The sequence below is a fragment of the Pseudorca crassidens genome, chromosome 1 (assembly GCF_039906515.1).
Source record: "Pseudorca crassidens isolate mPseCra1 chromosome 1, mPseCra1.hap1, whole genome shotgun sequence".
Classification (NCBI taxonomy): domain Eukaryota; kingdom Metazoa; phylum Chordata; class Mammalia; order Artiodactyla; family Delphinidae; genus Pseudorca; species Pseudorca crassidens.
Window position 1 is genome coordinate 107,687,704 of NC_090296.1, and position 18,380 is coordinate 107,706,083.

An 18,380-nucleotide genomic window follows, 5' to 3' on the forward strand; every position below is an offset into this window, starting at 1 on the left:
TTTTATTTATTTTTTTATACAGCATGTTCTTATTAGTTATCCATTTAATACATATTAGTGTATATATGTCAATCCCAATTCATCACACCAATATTATGGTTTAATTTTTTTGGTGGGCATTAGAAAACTGTTAAATGTAATCAAAGAGGGAATGCATTCTCAGTCTCCAACCACTAACCTAAAAAAAAAAAAACCACACAAAAAAACCATGAAATAAATGAGTCTCTTAGAGCAACGACTGCCCAAACTACTAGTTCAACAAGAAGTTAACTGGTTTTTTGAGGGAAAGGTGTTAGTCAGATACATTTGGGAAACACTGCAAACTCATGTAAGATTTATGAAGGCTGCGAAGCTTTGCAGTAAACTCATTTAATGCAGTGTTTCCCCAACCTAGAGTGTGGTAAAAGCTGCCTTCTACGCGACTGAGGTCCCCAGGTGCCTGGCTCTGTGACTCGGCTGTGGCGTGTGACTGCCCCATCCCGGGAGGAGAGCCTGGCTCCAGTGAGGCCTGGGCAGGCCAGGGCTGCCTGACTAGTAAAACTTTTAAGTTTCGAGCATGGAGAGGAACTGGGTGTCTTTATATGTTAAATCCTAGTATAAAGTCTTATAAATATCCCTTGTTGAGTTAGTGAAGCTTGTTCCCATGGCAGCCTTAGACCAACTTAGTCACAAGTGTGAATGGTAACGAAGTGAGAGCATGAGAGGGAGCTTGCCTGGCTCTGAAAAGCAGTTATTTCCCAGGGACGCTTGAGCTCCAACTTCTCATCAAGAAAGGATGGGTTTTGCAGGCATATTCCAAAGACATTTTATAGCTTCTTTATTACATGTTTTGCTTAGTTAAATATTAAATACCCTGACTCAGGAAATTCATACTTCCAGGATGTCATTAAAACAAAAAGACCTTTAAGATACTTATCTGCCAAGCAGGCACCTGAACTAATGTGTTATAAATGTGAAATAAGTTGTGAAAGTAGAAATCATAGTATCATTAAAACACTGAAATTAGAAAATGAGATGATGTAACCCCAGTATTTGAAGAGCACAAACTCTAAAGCTGGGTTGCTTGGGTTTAAGTCTACTTAGCAGCTGTGTGACCTCTGTGCTTGTTTCTGTGTCTGTAAAATGGGGCTAAGAGCGTCTGCCTCAGAGTGTTGTACTCAGGTATGTTAAGCACAGTATCTGGAGGTGCTTGAATGCTAGTGGCTATTATTTTAAGGAGGTTGATGGTCTTGGGAAGAGATGGACTCTGGGCATTCAAAGATACATCAGAATTCTTTTTTGTCTTTTTAAATTTTATTGAAGTATAGTTGATTTACAATGTTGTGTTAATTTCTGCTGTACGGCAAAGTGATTCAGTTATACATATATACATTTTTTTTAATATTCTTTTCCATTATGGTTTATCATAAGATACTGAATATAGTTCTTTGTGCTATACAGTAGGACCTTGTTTATCTATCCATTCCATATATAATAGCTTACATCTGCTTAATCCCAACCTCACTCTGTCTCTCCCCCAACCCCCTCCCCCTTGGCAACCACAAGTCTGTTCTCTATGTCCATGAGTCTGTTTCTGTTTCATAGATAGGTTCATTTGTGTCATATTTTAGATTCCACATATAAGTGATATCATATGGTATTTGTCTTTCTGACTTCACTTAGTATGATAATCTCTAGTTGCATCCATGTTGCTGCAAATGGCAGTATTTCGTTCTTTTTTATGGCTGAGTAGTATTCCATTGTATATATGTACCACATCTTCTTTATCATCTGTCTGTGAACAATTAGGTTGTTTCCACAGTGCTGCTATGAACATATGGGTGCATGTATCTTTTTGAACTATGGTTTTCTCTGGATATATGCCCAGGAGTGGGATTGCTGGATCATATGGCAACTCTAGTTTTCTAAGGAACCTCCATACTGTTTTCCATAGTGGCTGCACCAATTTACATTCCCACCAACAATGTAGAAGGGTTCCCTTTTCTCCACACCCTCTCCAGCATTTGTTATTTGTAGAGTTTTTAATGATGGCCATTCTGACTGGTGTGAGGTGGTACTTCATTATAGTTTTGATTTGCATTTCTCTAATAACTAGCAGTGTTGAGCATCTTTTCATGTGCCTGTTGGCCATCTGTATATCTTCTTTGGAGGAATGTCTATTAAGGTCTGCCCATTTTTTGATTGGGCTGTTATTTTGTTGAGTTGTATGAGGTGTTTGTATATTTTGGAAATTAAGCCCTGTTGGTCACATCATTTACAAATATTCTGTAGGTTGTCTTTTTTTTTTTTAATGGTTTCTTTTGCTGTGCAAAAGCTCGTAAGTTTGATTAGGTCCCATTTGTTTATTTTTGCTTTTATTTCTATTGCCTTGGGAGACTGACCTAAGAAAACACTGGTACGATTTATGTCAGAGAATGTTTTGCCTATGTTCTCTTCTAGGAGTTTTACGGTGTCATGTCTTATGTTTAAGTCTTTAAGCCACTTTGAGTTTATTTTTATATATGGTGAGAGGGTGTGTTATAACTTCATTGATTTGCATGTGGCTGTCCAACTTTCCCAACACCACTTGCTGAAGAGACTGTCTTTTTCCCATTGTCTATTCTTGCCTCCTTTGTCGAAGATTAATTGACCGTGTGGGTTTATTTCTGGGCTCTCTATTCTGTTCCATTGATCCTTATATCTGTTTTTGTGCCAATCCATGCTGTTTTAATTACTGTAGCTTTGTAGTATTTTCTGAAGTGTTAGACATAGCTCTGGCCCATCAAAAGAGTTTACCAATTTATAGCTATTGAGTCATATTTGTGTGGTTTTTCTTCTGTTTTTAGGTTTTTGCTCTTTGAGAGAAAGATATTGGAAGTTTAAAGGTTGACAATTAGACTGTCAAACTCCTTAATATTTGTTGAGTTGAAGAAAAGATTAAAAACATGGGCCTTTGGGTCAATCAGGGTTCAAATGGTGGCTGGTCTGGTTGACAGCTGTGTGACCTTGGGTGAGGTAGTGAACCGTCCTGCACCTTCTCATTTGCAAAGTGGAGATTTTAGACTAGAACAGGCTGCTTAGCAGCGTAGGTCCCGTACAGTAGACAGGAAAGGGATCAAGATGAGCTGGGAGGAGTAAAAGTGAGTTCCTAAATTCAGAAGGAACTGTGAAGACCAGCCAGGCATCAGGAGACAAAACGAGGGAAAGGGGACAACAACGCAGAGTGGCTCCTATTCTTTTGTCTACAGGGGTGAGGAGTTCAGTGAAATTGTTAGGCTCTCCACCAGAGATGCACCATGCATGCTCTGCTCCTGAACCCAGACTCTATCCCCACTTGCCAATGAAACTGCCCAGAAAACCACCTGTCCTAGAGGCAGGGCCAGCCCAGGTCTGCCCAGCTCCACTCAGGTCTGGGGGAGTTGAGGAGTCACAAGTGAGAGGATTTGGATTGTGCACATGCCCTGCTCTGCAGCGAGCTGTTGTAGACTCTGAGTTCTGTGGCTGCACAGCCATGTTGTCTCTCATTTGTTCTTGTGAGCATCTCTGCCTGGAAGGAGCCATGGCTGAGAGGGAGCTCTCAGCCCTGGGCAAGCTGCTCTGTGCAGTGACTGTCTCCAGCAAGAGGCTCCCAACCCCCCTTGCATCTGAGGCCATGTGACTAGGTTCTGGCCAGCAGAATATGAGTGGACATGATGTGTGCGCTTTGGAGGGAACATCCTTTAAAAAGGAAACTGCACTCCTCACCCTTTTCTGCCTTCCTAAGGTGGACTTGGTAATAATGGTGACGGGTCATGTGTGATCAGGTGGGTGTGGGTGGTCTGCACCCCCGCTCGTGGGGGAGCAAGCTCATAGGGAAAGCTCAGCTTTGCCCTCTCCATGGGTGAGTCTCGCTTGCCTGAGCACTGTGGAGAGATGTCCCTTCGCATAACGTTTTCAGAAAACCAGGCGCTCGGGCTTCCCTGGTGGCGCAGTGGTTAAGAATCCGCCTGCCAATGCAGAGAACACGGGTTCGAGCCCTGGTCGGGGAATATCCCACATGCCGTGGAGCAACTAAGCCTGTGAGCCACAACTACTGAGCCTGTGTGTCACAACTACTGAAGCCCGCATGCCTAGACCCTGTGCTCTGCAACAAGAGAAGCCACTGCAATGAGAAGCCTGCACATCGCAACCAAGAGTAGCCTCTACTTGCTGCAACTAGAGAAAGCCTGCATGCAGCAACAAAGACCCAACGCAGCCAAAAATAAAAAACCGCCCAAAAACCAGGTGCTCTCCCTGCATGCGGCATCCTCCATTTATTAGCACTTACCCACTCTGTGGTCCTTAAAATGTGGCCAGTTTTAAGAAGTCCATGAGGTCAAAACCCTTTTCATGATAATACTAGCATGTTATTTGCTTTTTTTTTTTTTTTTTTGCGGTACGCGGGCCTCTCATGGTTGTGGCCTCTCCCACTGTGGAGCACAGGCGCTGGATGCGCAGGCTTAGCGCCCATGGCCCACGGGCCCAGCCGCTCCGTGGCATGTGTTATCTTCCCGGACCGGGACACGAACCCGTGTCCCCTGCATCGGCAGGTGGACTCTCAACCACTGCGCCACCAGGGAAGCCCTGTTATTTGCTTTTTTCATTCTTCATTGTCAGTAGTTGATGGTGGAATTTTCCCGAGGCTATATGACATGTGATAAGAATGTGTGTGTTCGTTGGTGTTTTAAAATTTTCTCAGTTGAATTTCTAATATGGTAAATACTGATAGCTATAACCCACAAAAGCAGAATTCTTGGAGGTCTTCAATAATATGGAAGAGTGTAAAGGGTTTGGGAACTGCTGGTCCAGCAAGTTTGAACACCTCTGGCCTAGGGTCCAAGTTCAAGCCTGCTCATGTGGTTCTTGGTTACTTTATTATTTATTTATGTATTGCTCCAAATTAGGTTTTTTTTTAATTTTTAAATTTTATTTTTTTATACAGCAGGTTCTTATTAGTTATCCATTTTATACATGTTAGTGTATACATGTCAATCCCAATCTCCTAATTCATCCGACCACCACCACCACCCCCACCTGCATTCCCCCCTTGGTGTCCATACATTTGTTCTCTACATCTGTGTCTCTATTTCTGCCCTGCAAACTGGTTCATCTGTACCATTTTTCTAGATTCCACAGATATGCGTTAATATACGATATTTGTTTTTCTCTTTCTGACTTACTTCACTGGTATGACAGTCTCTAGGTCCATCCACATCTCTACAAATGACCCAATTTCGTTCCTTTTTATGGCTGAGTAATATTCCATTGTATATATGTACCACATATTCTTTATCCATTCGTCTGACAGTGGGCATTTAGGTTGCTTCCATGACCTGGCTATTGTAAATAGTGCTGCAATGAACATTGGGGTGCATGTGTCTTTTTGAATTATGGTTTTCTCTGGGTATATGCCCACTAGTGGGATTGCTGGGTCATATGATAATTCTATTTTTAGTTTTTTAAGGAACCTCCATACTGTTCTCCATAGTGGCTGTATCAATTTACATTCCCACCAACAGTGCAAGAGGGTTCCCTTTTCTCCACACCCTCTCCAGCATTTGTTGTTTGTAGATTTTCTGATGATGCCCATTCTAACTGGTGTGAGGTGATACCTCATTGTACTTTTGATTTGCATTTCTCTAATAATTAGTGATGTTGAGCAGCTTTTCATGTGCTTCTTGGCCATCTGTATGTCTTCCTTGGAGAAATGTCTATTTAGGTCTTCTGCCCATTTTTGCATTGGGTTGTTTGTTTTTTTAATATTGAGCTGCATGAACTGTTTATACATTTTGGAGATTAATCCTTTGTCCGTTGATTCGTTTGCAAATATTTTCTCCCATTCTGAGGGTTGTCTTTTTGTCTTGTTTGTAGTTTCCTTAGCTCTTAAGTCTCATTAGGTCCCATTTGTTTATTTTTGTTTTTATTTCCATTACTCTAGGAGGTAGATCAAAAAAGACCTTACTGTGGTTTGTGTCAAAGAGTGTTCTTCCTGTGTTTTCCTCTAAGAGTTTTATAGTGTCCGGTCTTACATTTAGGTCTCTAATCCATTTTGATTTTATTTTTGTGTATGGTGTTAGGGAGTGTTCTAATTTTATTCTTTTACAGTAGCTGTCCAGTTTTCCCAGCACCACTTATTGAAGAGACTGTCTTTTCTCCATTGTATATCCTTGCCTCCTTCGTCATAGATTAGTTGACCATAGGTGTGTGGGTTTATCTCTGGGCTTTCTATGCTGTTCCATTGATCTATATTTCTGTTTTTGTGCCTGCACCTTATTGTCTTGATTACTGTAGCTTTGTAGTATAGTCTGAAGTCAGGGAGTCTGATTCCTCCAGCTCTGTTTTTTTCCCTCAAAACTGCTTTGGCTATTCGGAGTCTTTTGTGTCTCCACACAAATTTTAAGATTTTTTGTTCTAGTTCTGTTAAAAAAAAAAAAAAAAAAAAGGCCATTGCTAATTTGATAGGGATTGCATTGAATCTGTAGATTGCTTTGGGTAGTACAGTCATTTTCACAATATTGATTCTTCCAATCCAAGAACACGGTATATCTCTCCATCTGTTTGTATCATCTTTAGTTTCTTTCATCAGTATCTTATAGTTTTCTGCATACAGGTCTTTTGTCTCCCTAGGTAGGTTTATTCCTAGGTATTTTATTCTTTTTGTTGCAGTGGTAAATGGGAGTGTTTCCTTAATTTCACTTTCAGATTTTTCATCATTAGTGTATAGGAATTCAAGAGATTTCTGTGCATTAATTTTGTATCCTACAACTTTACCAGATTCATTGATTAGCTCTAGTAGTTTTCTGGTGGCATCTTTAGGATTCTCTATGTATAGTATCATGTCATCTGCAAAGAGTGACAGCTTTACTTTTTCTTTTCCGATTTGGATTCCTTTTATTTCTTTTTCTTCTCTGATTGCGGTGGCTAGGACTTCCAAAACTATGTTGAATAACAGTGGTGAGAGTGGACATCCTTGTCTTGTTCCTGATCTTAGAGGAAATGCTTTCAGTTTTTCACCATTGAGAATGTTTGCTGTGGGTTTGTCATATATGGCCTTTATTATGTTGAGGTAGGTTCCCTCTATGCCTACTGTCTGCAGAATTTTTATCATAAATGGGTATTGAATTTTGTGAAAAGCTTTTTCTGCATCTATTGAGATGATCATATGGTTTTTATCCTTCAATCTGCTAATATGGTGTATCACATTGATTGATTTGCATATATTGAAGAATCATTGCATGCCTGGGATAAATCCCACTTGATCATGGTCTATAATCTTTTTAATGTGTTGTTGGATTGTTTGCTAGTATTTTGTTGAGGATTTTTGCATCTATATTCATCAGTGATATCGGTCTGTAATTTTCTTTTTTTTTTTCGGTACGCGGGCCTCTCACTGTTGTGGCCTCTCCCATTGCGGAGCACAGTCTCCGGACGCGCAGGCTCAGCGGCCATGGCTCACCGGCCCAGCTGCTCCGCGGCACGTGGGATCTTCCAGGACCGGGGCACGAACCCGTGTACCGTGCATCGGCAGGCGGACTCCCAACGACTGTGCCACCAGGGAAGCCCCTGTAATTTTCTTTTTTTGTAGTATCTTTTTCTGGTTTTGGTATCAGGGTGATGGTGGCCTCATAGAATGAGTTTGAGAGTGTTCCTTCCTCTGCAATTTTTTGGAAGAGTTTGAGAAGGATGGGTGTTAGCTCTTCTCTAAATGTTTGATAGAATTCACCTGTGAAGCCGTCTTGTCCTGGGCTTTTGTTTGTTGGGAGATTTTTAATCACAGTTTCAATCTCATTACTTGTGATTTGTCTGTTCATATTTTCTATTTCTTCCTGGTTCAGTCTTGGAAGGTTATACCTTTCTAAGAAATTGTCCATTTCTTCCAGGTTGTCCATTTTATTGGCATAGAGTTGCTTGTAGCAGTCTCTTAGGATGCTTTGTGTTTGTGGAGTGTGTTGTAACTTCCCCTTTTTCATTACTAATTTTATTGATTTGAGTCCTCTCCCTCTTTTTCTTGATGAGTCTGGCTAATGGTTTATCAATTTTGTTTATCTTCTCAAAGAACCAGCTGTTAGTTTTATTGATCTTTGCTATTGTGTTGTTTGTATTTCATTTATTTCTGCTCTAATCTTTATGATTTCTTTCCTTCTTTTAACTTTGGGGTTTGTTCTTCTTTCTCTAGTTCATTTAGGTGTAATGTTAGATTGTTTATTTGAGATATTTCTCGTTTCTTGAGGTAGGCTTGTATTGCTATAAACTTCATATAGGTTTTGGATCGTCGTGTTTTCATTGTCAACTGTCTCTAGGTATTTTTAGATTTCCTCTTTGTTTTCTTCAGTGATCTCTTGCTTATTTAGTAACATATTGTTTAGCCTCCATGTGTTTGTGTTTTTTACGTTCTTCCCCCTGTATTTCATTTCTAATTTCATAGTGTTGTGGTCAGAAAAGATGCTTGATATGATTTCAATTTTCTTAAATTTACTGAGGCTTGATTTGTGACCCAAGATGTGATCTATCCTGGAGAATGTTCCGTGCGCACTTGAGAAGAAAATGTAATCTGCTGTTTTCTGATGGAATGTCCTATAAATATCAATTAAATCTATCTGGTCTATTGTGTCATTTAAAGCTTGTGTTTCCTTATTTTCTGTTTGGATGATTTGTCCATTGGTGTGAGTTGTAAAAGTCCCCCACTATTACTGTGTTACTGTCGATTTCCTCTTTTATAGCTGTTAGCAGTTGCCTTATGTATTGAGGTGGCCCTATGTTGGGTGCATATATATTAATAATTGTTTTATCTTGGATTGATCCCTTGATCGTTTTGTAGTGTCCTTCCTTGTCTCTTGTAACATTCTTTAAAGTCTATTTTATCTGATATGAGTATTGCTACTCCAGCTTTCTTTTTATTTCCATTTGCGTGGAATATCTTTTTCCATCCCCTCACTTTCAGTCTGTATGTGTCCCTAGGTCTGAAGTGGGTTTCTTGTAGACAGCATATATATGGGTCTTGTTTTTGTATCGATTGAGCAAGCCTGTGTCTTTTGGTTGGAGCATTTAATCCATCCACGTTTAAGGCAATTATTGATATGTATGTTCCCATGACCATTTTCTTAATTGTTTTGGGTTTGTTTTTGTAGGTCCTTTTTTCTCTGTGTTTCCCAGTTAGAGAAGTTCCTTTAGCATTTGTTGTAGAGCTGGTTTGCTGGTGCTGAATTCTCTTAGCTTTTGCTTGTCTGTAAAGCTTTTGATTTCTGCATCGAATCTGAATGAGATCCTTGCTGGGTAGAGTAACCTTGGTTGTAGGTTCTTCCCTTTCTTCACTTTAAGTACATCATGCCACTCCCTTCTGGCTTGTAGAGTTTTTGCTGAGAAATCAGCTGTTAACCTTATGGAAGTTCCCTTATGTGTTATTTGTCATTTTTCCCTTGCTGCTTTCAACAATTTTTCTTTGTCTTTAATTTTTGCCAATTTGATTACTATGTGTCTCAGCATGTTTCTCCTTGCGTTTATCCTGTATGGGACTCTCTGAGCTTCCTGGACTTGGGTGGCTATTTCCTTTCCCATGTTAGGGAAGTTTTTGAGGATAATCTCTTCAAATATTTTCTCTGGTCCTTTCTCTCTCTCTTCTCCTTTGGGGCCCCTGTAATGCGAATGTTGTTGCATTTAATGTTGTCCCAGAGGTCTCTTAGGCTGTCTTCATTTCATTTTTTTTTGTTTATTCTGTTCCACGGCAGTGAATTCCACCATTCTGTCTTCCAGCCCACTTATCCATTCTTCTGCCTCAGTTATTCTGCTATTGATTCCTTCTAGTGTAGTTTTCATTTCAGTTATTGTATTGTTCATCTCTGTTTGTTTGTTCTTTAATTCTTCTAGGTCTTTGTTAAACATTTCTTGCATCTTCTTGATCTTTGCCTCCATTCTTTTCCCGAGGTCCTGGATCATTTTCACTATCATTATTCTGAATTCTTTTTCTGATAGGCTGCCTATATCCATTTCATTTAGTCGTTTTTCTGGGGTTTTATCTTGTTCCTTCATAGCCTTTTCATCTTGTCTGTGTTTCTGTGAATGTGGTTTTTGTTCCACAGGCTGCTAGCGTTGTAGGGTCTCCTGCAGAGGCGGGGGGTGGCTGTGTCTCATCGTGAGGACAAGGACACTGGCAGCAGAAGTTCTGGGAAGTACTCCTTGGCGTGAGCCCTCCCAGAGTCTGCCATTAGCCCCACCAAAGAGCCTGGGTAGGCTGCAGTGTTGGGTTGCCTCAGGCCAAACAACCAACTCTTGGTTACTTCTTTAAACCATCAGTTGAAGGAATCTGTCACATTTTTACAATGCAGTTTCTACTGCTATACATGTGTGTTGTGTGCATACACATGCCCCTTCTCCTAAACAGGATGGCAAGTTCTAGAAGGCTGGGATGGCCCTTGATTCTCTTTATGTTGCCCCTGGTTAAGTGATTCCTGAACTAATTTCTTGTCTGTTTAACTGATCAGTGAACAAAATGGCAGGCATGGCTGGATCCAGAAATGAGAGGAAACCAATGTTTAAGTCTTCTTCACCTATAAACATCAATTCAGTCACCTATTCGCAACATCTGTTAAGCACTTACTTGAGCACGGCCCTGGGTGAGCCACGTGGGAGCTGGGACAGGGGCTCATGGTAACGCAGGAATGTGGTTTGGGCGGTCCTGCCCGTGAGAAAGCAGCCTGCACCTTGAGTCTGCTCAAGGGGAGTCCATGATGCTCCTCAGCTGAATTCTGGTTCTGTCTCCTTCCTCCAACTCTCAGTGAGCCCAGGAATGTGAAATTGAAAGTCCCTTGTAAAATATAGAGACTGTTAGTGTCCATAGAATTACCTTTCCTTATGTCATCACATTATGGCTTTATTTTCCTCTCTCTTAGGTGGTCACAAAATGGAACTGAAATGTACTTTAAACTATGTTTATTGTTAGCAAGTGAAGTTTGCTCTCTGTAGTTGAAGTAAAACAGAATTATTTGCTTTGCCCCAAATTCAGATATATTTTCCCCCTAATATGTAATAATCCCTGATAATTTTTTTCCTATGGACTTGGGGATCCTGAAATGGCAAGAGGTGTGTGTGGTCAAATCCTACTTTCCCAGGAGCTTAAGAATGGCTGAGGGCAACTGGGAGAAGGAGAGGTTAAGAAGTGGTGGTACCCCTATGACCATTTCCTTATTGATGGATATGACAGTGTTTCCAACTTTTCACTACTACTGCAATAAACACTGCCTTGGTGTGCTAGGGCTGCCTTAATTAAGTACTGCAGACTGGGTGGCTTACCAGCAGAAATTTACTGCCTTACCATTGCAGAGGGTGGAAGTCCAACATGCAGGTGTTGGCAGGAACGGTTTCCTCTGAGGGCTTTGAGGATCTGTTCCAAGCCCCCTCCCTTGGCTTGCAGGTGGCTGACTCTTCACCTCGTTTTCTTCTCTTTGTATTGATTGATCTGTGTCCAAATCTCTTTTTATCAGGATACCAGTTGCACTGGATTAGGGCCCTCACTAATGACCCCATTTTAACTTGATTACCTCTGTAAAGACCCTATTTCCAAGTAAGGTGCTAGGGGTTAGGACTTCAACATACCTTCTCTTGTGGCAGTGGACACAATCCAAGCCAGACAGACGTCATGAAAGAACAAGGTGGTTCACTGATTCCTTTATTTATTTAGGAGGTAGGGGGAGGAGACACAGGGTTGGAGGCCAGCAGGGGAAAATTACCTACAGGAGAGGGTTGGGAAGGGTTTGCAGGGATTGAGCTAGAAAGCAGTAACACTGATTCTATAGTTGAAAAGGAGTAGTGCACAACCGTAAGTACCTGGTGTGAGTTTTGTAATAAATCCTATCTTATGAATAAGTACAGTGGAATACTACTTAGTACATTCATACATGTTTCTATCATCTTGAGATTTTTTATATATACAGTATATGATCTGCTTTTATAAATGTACAGCTCGAAAAAAGAGATCCTTCTTGTAATAGGTACAGCATTAAACACAAAAACCAACATGGGCCAGCCACACTCCAACTGAAGGCCCAGAGAAAGCCTGGCCGGCAGCCCAGCCTCAGCCCCTGCAGCCCAGCCACGTGTAAACCAGCACCCACTGCACCTGCGGGCTCAGCGGGCCCTTGACATTTGCACGGGAAGTGCCTGCTCACGCCAAGCCCCACCTGCAGAGAGTGGGTCTTCCCTGAGGGAAGGTGGCCGAGGAATGTGTACATCAGGTAATGAAAAGAGGGATGAAAGAAATGTGCTCTTCAACTAAAGGCACTTGTCAGTGGCCGCGTACAGCCATTCCCTGGGCCTGGTGAGTGAGCAGGTGCTATTTTGTTAGAGTCAGCAAGGTCTGAGTGGACCTCACCTGTCCTCTCACCAGGTTTAAATAGAATAAATAAATCTGAGTGGGTGCTTGGTTTGCCCTCTGGGGTTCCTGTGAATAGGCTACCTTTTAGGATCATTTATGGAGTGACACTCCCTGTCCCCAGCCCAGCTTTTGGAAGTCCTCCATGGGCAAGATGCCAGAATAGCTCCAGGCCTTGCAGAAGCAATTGCTCGCTATGGATCAGAAGGAGAGCCCCCAAATGTCCCCTCCCCTGTCTGTGCCTGAAGTTCCTTCGTCCTGTGCATCAGAGTCTGTGCGCCTCAGATCTTGGTCACGTAGTTGTTGGGGAACAGGCCCTGCTTGCCTCGTAGCCGCCCGGTCCACCAGCCAGAAGGATCTGCAGGGACACAGATGGTGGAGGTGACGGTGAGCAAGGCTTTCTGCCCAGGCCAGATGCACTCTGCTCGTGTGGGTGCATCCCACGGGCAAAGGGGATGTTCTTTCCCTTCTTTATTTTAATGAAAATTAGACATGCAGATGTGCCACTCAGGCCCCGTTCCAGAAGAACCCGCTGCCCAGATGTGAGGTTTTGCTGCCAGTCTCCAGCTCTCGGCCCTGTGGGATCTGCCCTGCCTTTGAGACATTGCTTCTCTCGGGGCCTAAACCTTCCAGCCTCCCCTGCGAGCAGTCCCAGCTCTGGAGCAGCTGCTGGGCCGGCAGACTGTGAGGTCGCCTTGTGGTAAGATGGCTCTAACCCTGCTTCCCCCCTTTTCTTTCACAGTGGCTATTCCCCCACTGCATCTTTCACACTCCTCACGCCACCTCACAGCCTTTCTGGGAGAAGTGATCTGCAACACTTCACCATAATTACTTCCCAGCTTAATCCCAGTCCCTTCAGCAGTAATTTGGTATGTATATTTCTGTGATTATAATCACACACATTCATTTTAAACAGGCCATTCTATACCTTACTATTCTGCATCTTGCTTTTCAATACTCAATAATCTTTCCATGACTCATTTTTTAAACAGCTGCACTGCATACCAAATTTTATATAACATTCCCTTATTGATGGACATTTGTTCCCCAATTTTTCATTGTTAATGCAAAAAATGTCTTTATGCCCACGTGCAAGTAGTTCTATAGGATAGACTCTTGGATCAAAGAATATGCACCTTCTAGTATCCTTTGTAAGAAAATCTAATTTATTTTTTGTAATAGGTAATACTTTCATGTGTACTTGCAAAAGTACAAAACGATAAACAGTGAAAACAGCTACCCAGATCCCTTCTTTGAGGGCAAGCAGTATTACCTATTTCTTGCACTTTCTTCCAGAGATATTTCATGTCTATAAAGGCATTTATTCAAACAAACAAACAAAAAAACCTCTTTTGTATACAAGTGATAGCATACTACATGTTCTGTACTTTTTAAACCTTAATAATACATACTACAGATCATTTCATATCTGTATATAAAGAGCTTCTGTATTCTATAGCTGCTTATATGCCACTGTTCATATCATTTGCCTATTTTTCTATTGGTTGCTGGTCTCTTATCTTGTTGATTAGGAGTTCTTTATATACTAGTGAATCTGTCACATGAGTTACAAATACCCCTCTTCCAATTTTAATTAAATTTTTATGACATTTTAATATTTGAGCAGTTGAATCAGATGATGATTTTACAGCTTCTTAGTTTTCTATCACTTTTAGAAATCCTTTCCCACACCGACAGTATTAAAAAAGAAAACTCTTCTATACTTACTTTTAGGACTTTTCTGTTTCTTTTACACATGTAAGTAGTAAGTATTAATTTATTTGGGACTTATCTTGGGGGAAGGGGTTAATATATAAATCCAAAGTAATCATTTTGATATGGGGATTTTACAATTTTGATAAATACTGTTAAATTTCCTTCCCAAAAGTCTATTCCAGCAGTAAATAGTGAAAGGAGGTACCTATTTACCTGACTAACCAAAGATATTACACTCTACACTTTATTTGCAATGACAAAATCCAGAAAGTTCTGAAAATTAAGTTTTCTGTAACTCATTTCATGGGAAAACTTGACCTGAACTGACATGGGCTTGTTTATGATGTCTCTTTCCACTGCATGCTTAGGTTCCACAGCAGAAATACTGAGGCTGATCTAAGCTGTTTCCCTGGGACCTGCAAGGGGTGTTACATACTATAAAAAAGCTCCCATCTCTGATTTCTGAAACTCAGTTAGCTGGAAGGATTTGGATTAGGGAATGTGAACTCTCACTTTTTTTTTTTTTTGGCCTCATCTTGCAGCTTGCATGATCTTAGTTCCCAGACCAGGGATTGAACCTGGGGCCCAGGCAGTGAAAGCGCCGACTCCTAACCACTGGACCGCCAGGGAAGTCCCTCTCATATTTTAATCGTTGCTGATATCACAGGTGAAATGCTTTCCTTTGCACTTCCCTGATGGTTAAGGAGGCTCTGCTGTGCACTGATTGCCTCAATAGCCTTTGTCCACTTTTGGGCTGGATTATTTGTATTATTTACATAGAAGAGCTATTTATATATGTAAAACATTTTTGCCTAGTCTGTTTTCCATAATTTAACTTTGTTCCCAGTGCTATTCACCATATAGGTTTTAATTTAGCCTTTTTTTTTTTTTTTTTTTTGCGGTACACGGGCCTCTCACTGTTGTGGTCTCTCCCATTGCGGAGCACAGGCTCTGGACGCGCAGGCTCAGCGGCCGTGGCTCACGGGCCCAGCCGCTCCACGGCACGTGGGATCTTCCCGGACCGGGGCATGAACCTGTGTCCCCTGCATCGGCAGGTGAACTCTCAACCACTGCGCCACCAGGGAAGCCCAATTTAGCCTTTTTATGAGGTTAAATCCCGTATGGTTTTTGAGTTTGACATCTTCCATAGGAAGATTTTTCTCACCCAAAGATTAATATTCTAGGTTTCCTTCTAAGACTTTTGTAATTTAATTATATAGTTTTAGATCTTTAATTTATCTGATATTTATTTTGTGTATGAGGCAGAGATCAAACTTTATTTTCCTTTCAAAATGGAAAGTAATTGTCTATCCTTTCCCCTGATTTCAAATGCCACATTTATCATCTATTAAATACCTATGCAAACAAGGGTCTGCTTCTGAATGCTATTCTATCCTTTGTATCTATATGTCAATTCCTGCACTCACACCACACTGTTTAAATTACAGCAATAATTTATAGCATGTTTTGATAACTTTTAGGACTCTACATTTTACACAAATATATGTTTTAATTATATCCAGTACATGTTATTTCTAGAAAATTTTGAAAATATTGAGAAGTGAAAAGAAAGTAATACTTAAAGTTCAACACTTAAGGAGACCACTTTAACATTTTCTTTTTTAAAAATGTCTTTTTAGAGAACATTTTTCTATTTCATGTGTTTTATATTTTTACAAAAATGAGACTAGTCCACAGTTGCTAACCTAACTTTTTCCTTTTCTCCATGAACATTTTTCCATTTCAATAATGTATATACTTTTGCATCATTATCTTTAACATAAAAATTTTTGCATCAAAGTTCACTGAAGGGATATAGCAAAGCTTATTAAACTAATCCCCATCACTGGATATTAGGTCATTTCCCATATTTTTGCTGAACAAAGCTGGTGATAAAAATCCTGTTTGTATTACTAAGAGTTTATTTCAATACTTTTTTTATTCCAACTTTTGAAGAAGGATACTAAATGACTTAAAATATTAACACCTGTAGAAAACCAGATGGCTAAAGGAGATAAAAAGAGCACCCAGAGAACATTTAGAAGGAGGTTGGTCTGGGGACCTGGAATTCTCCTAGGAGTGAGCCCAGGTGATTCCTAGAACTGCCCTTGGCTACCTCTTCCCGAAAGCTAGTCCTGCCATGGACCACTGTCCACTCAGGTTGTCCTTGCTCTGCTCATACACCTTGGATGGCTCTACTCTCTCCTGACAACTTGTCTTGAGCCTGACACCCAGGGCCTCTAGGACCAGGCCACTCTGGCTTCATCTCATCCCCCATGACATCTCCTCAGGGGTTCTGCACCTGGGTTGAGTGTCGGCTCATTTTCCTAAAAGGACCCACTCTTTCTGGCCCCCATGGCTCCTCTCTCCGTCAGTCTTCCCATCCCTCACCGCAAATGCCATGTCATTCATGGGGCTTTTTCTAACATCCTAAATTAAGAGTTGTCTTTGTTTTTTATGCTTCCATTAGGAATAATGTTTGCTTATATGTATATTATATTCTAACTTATCTTTACCAAATTAATAAAGTATTCAGCCAAGCCCAGAGACCACTTTTATAATAGATGTTACAAGTTGTCTCCCTGGCTTCCATTCCATCTACCTTCATTAGGAGGAAGCCATGAAATCTGGGTGGGAGAGGCCTAACTCCCGTTACCTCGGGCAGTCCCTGCCAGGTCTAACCCACTTGGGGTACAGCCTTTGCCTTGCTACAGAGATTGATTCAGGGATGGGCACATGACCAGTTTGGTCCAATCTGAGGGATAGCTGGGACTTTTGTCCAATGGCTAAGAGAAGTTTCAGAGGTAAAGCGGATTTCAGAGATGGTTTGATCTGTTGGCCTGGAACTGATGCAGCCTTTTTGCTACCATGAGGAAAAACAGCCTGAGGAGGGAACAGATACAAAGAAGAGGGCAGAGCTGAAAGAAGTATTTTTTAAAAATGAAGCTGGAGTCTTGATCAGCCTGAAACCTGACCTACCTCTGCAAGTTTCAGTGAGAGGAGCCCATAAATTCCTTTCACATTTATACTAGTTTTTATAGAAATATAACCATATGCTTTTGGAGGCTGTCCCAGCCAGCCATGCACTTACCTTCTTTGATAATATCGATAATGTCATTGGCATTGAAGCTGAGTTCGTCTGTGTCCTGAGCATCATAGGCATACAGAGCCTTGCACTGTGGCACCTGAGGCTTGGGCTTGGGCTGGGGCTTGGGTCTGCCCCCTGCTGGGGGAGGCCGGCTGGTTGTTTGTCTCCGGACCCTGTGGAAAGAGTGGAGGCAGGTGAGAAGGGACCCAACAGGAGGCAGCAGCACCACATGGTAGTTTGGAGCATGGGGCCAGCACTGGCCAGCTCAAGTTCAAGTCCAGCCCTATCCTTAGATGGACATGTCACTTCCTAAACTTTCTCGGAGAGTAAAGCACCCTCCCTGACAAGGTCATTGCAAAAGCATGTAGCTAGCTCTTCATAAACATTAGCCCCTGTTGCTGTGTCCCCAGCATAGAAGGAAATGTGAAAAAGACACATTCCTACCAAAGTCTATAAAACACATTTATACATCTAAATGATAAAAAAACAAATAGTCATGTATCTATCCCCCTCCCTCAACTGTGGAAACAGAACTTTGCCATAGAAGCCTGCAGGTGCCTCTCCTCAACTGAAATCCCTCCCAGAATGAACCCCTAGCTTGCATTTTGTATTAATAATTCTGCTTTGCTTTGTAGTTTTACCATGCACCTAAGTATCCCTAAACGATACTTGTAGTTTGTCTGTTTTTTAACTATATGAAATGAATCACATGCTACTACCACTTGTTCCATTTTTTTTTTTTCCAGCCGCACTGCGTGGCTCTTGGGATCTTAGTTCCCTGACTAGGGATTGAACCCGGGCCACGACACTGAAAGCACTGAGTCCTAACCACTGGACTGCCAGGGAATCCCCTCACTCGCTCCATTTTTGAGATGAACACTGTTGATGCATGTAGTTTGATTCATTCATTCTCATTGCTTTATACTTACTATTCCATTGCATGAATAGGTCACAATTTACTTATCCATTCCATTGTTGATGATCATTTGGGATGATTCCAATTTCATTACAAAAAAATGCTGCTATGACTTGTGCAAAACTTGTGCAAAAGTTTATCCAAAGTAATTTCTCAACATCAGCACTATGGACACTTTGGGCGGATAGATAATCCTTTGCTGCGGAGGCTGTCCTGTGCACTGTAGGGTGTTAAGCAACATCCCTCGCCTTTACCCCTGGGATGCCAGTAGCACCTCCTCTCCCTGGTCACGATCATCA

The 18,380-nt window shown here is 41.4% G+C and overlaps 1 protein-coding gene across 3 annotated transcripts in view; it reads right to left on the minus strand.

Annotated features, from left to right (window-relative positions):
* Nucleotides 1-11,627: 11,627 nt before the first annotated feature.
* MYO1E (myosin IE) overlaps nucleotides 11,628-18,380 on the minus strand; it is a 205,307-nt gene continuing 198,554 nt past the window's right edge. For all 3 annotated transcript variants that reach the window (XM_067748563.1, XM_067748572.1, XM_067748554.1), the window contains 2 exons: nucleotides 17,169-17,338; nucleotides 11,628-12,719 (listed from right to left, as the gene is read on the minus strand). In XM_067748563.1, coding sequence (XP_067604664.1) covers nucleotides 12,643-12,719; nucleotides 17,169-17,338 — 247 coding nt within the window. In that variant the 3' untranslated portion in view covers nucleotides 11,628-12,642. The remainder of the gene's footprint in view (nucleotides 12,720-17,168; nucleotides 17,339-18,380) is intronic.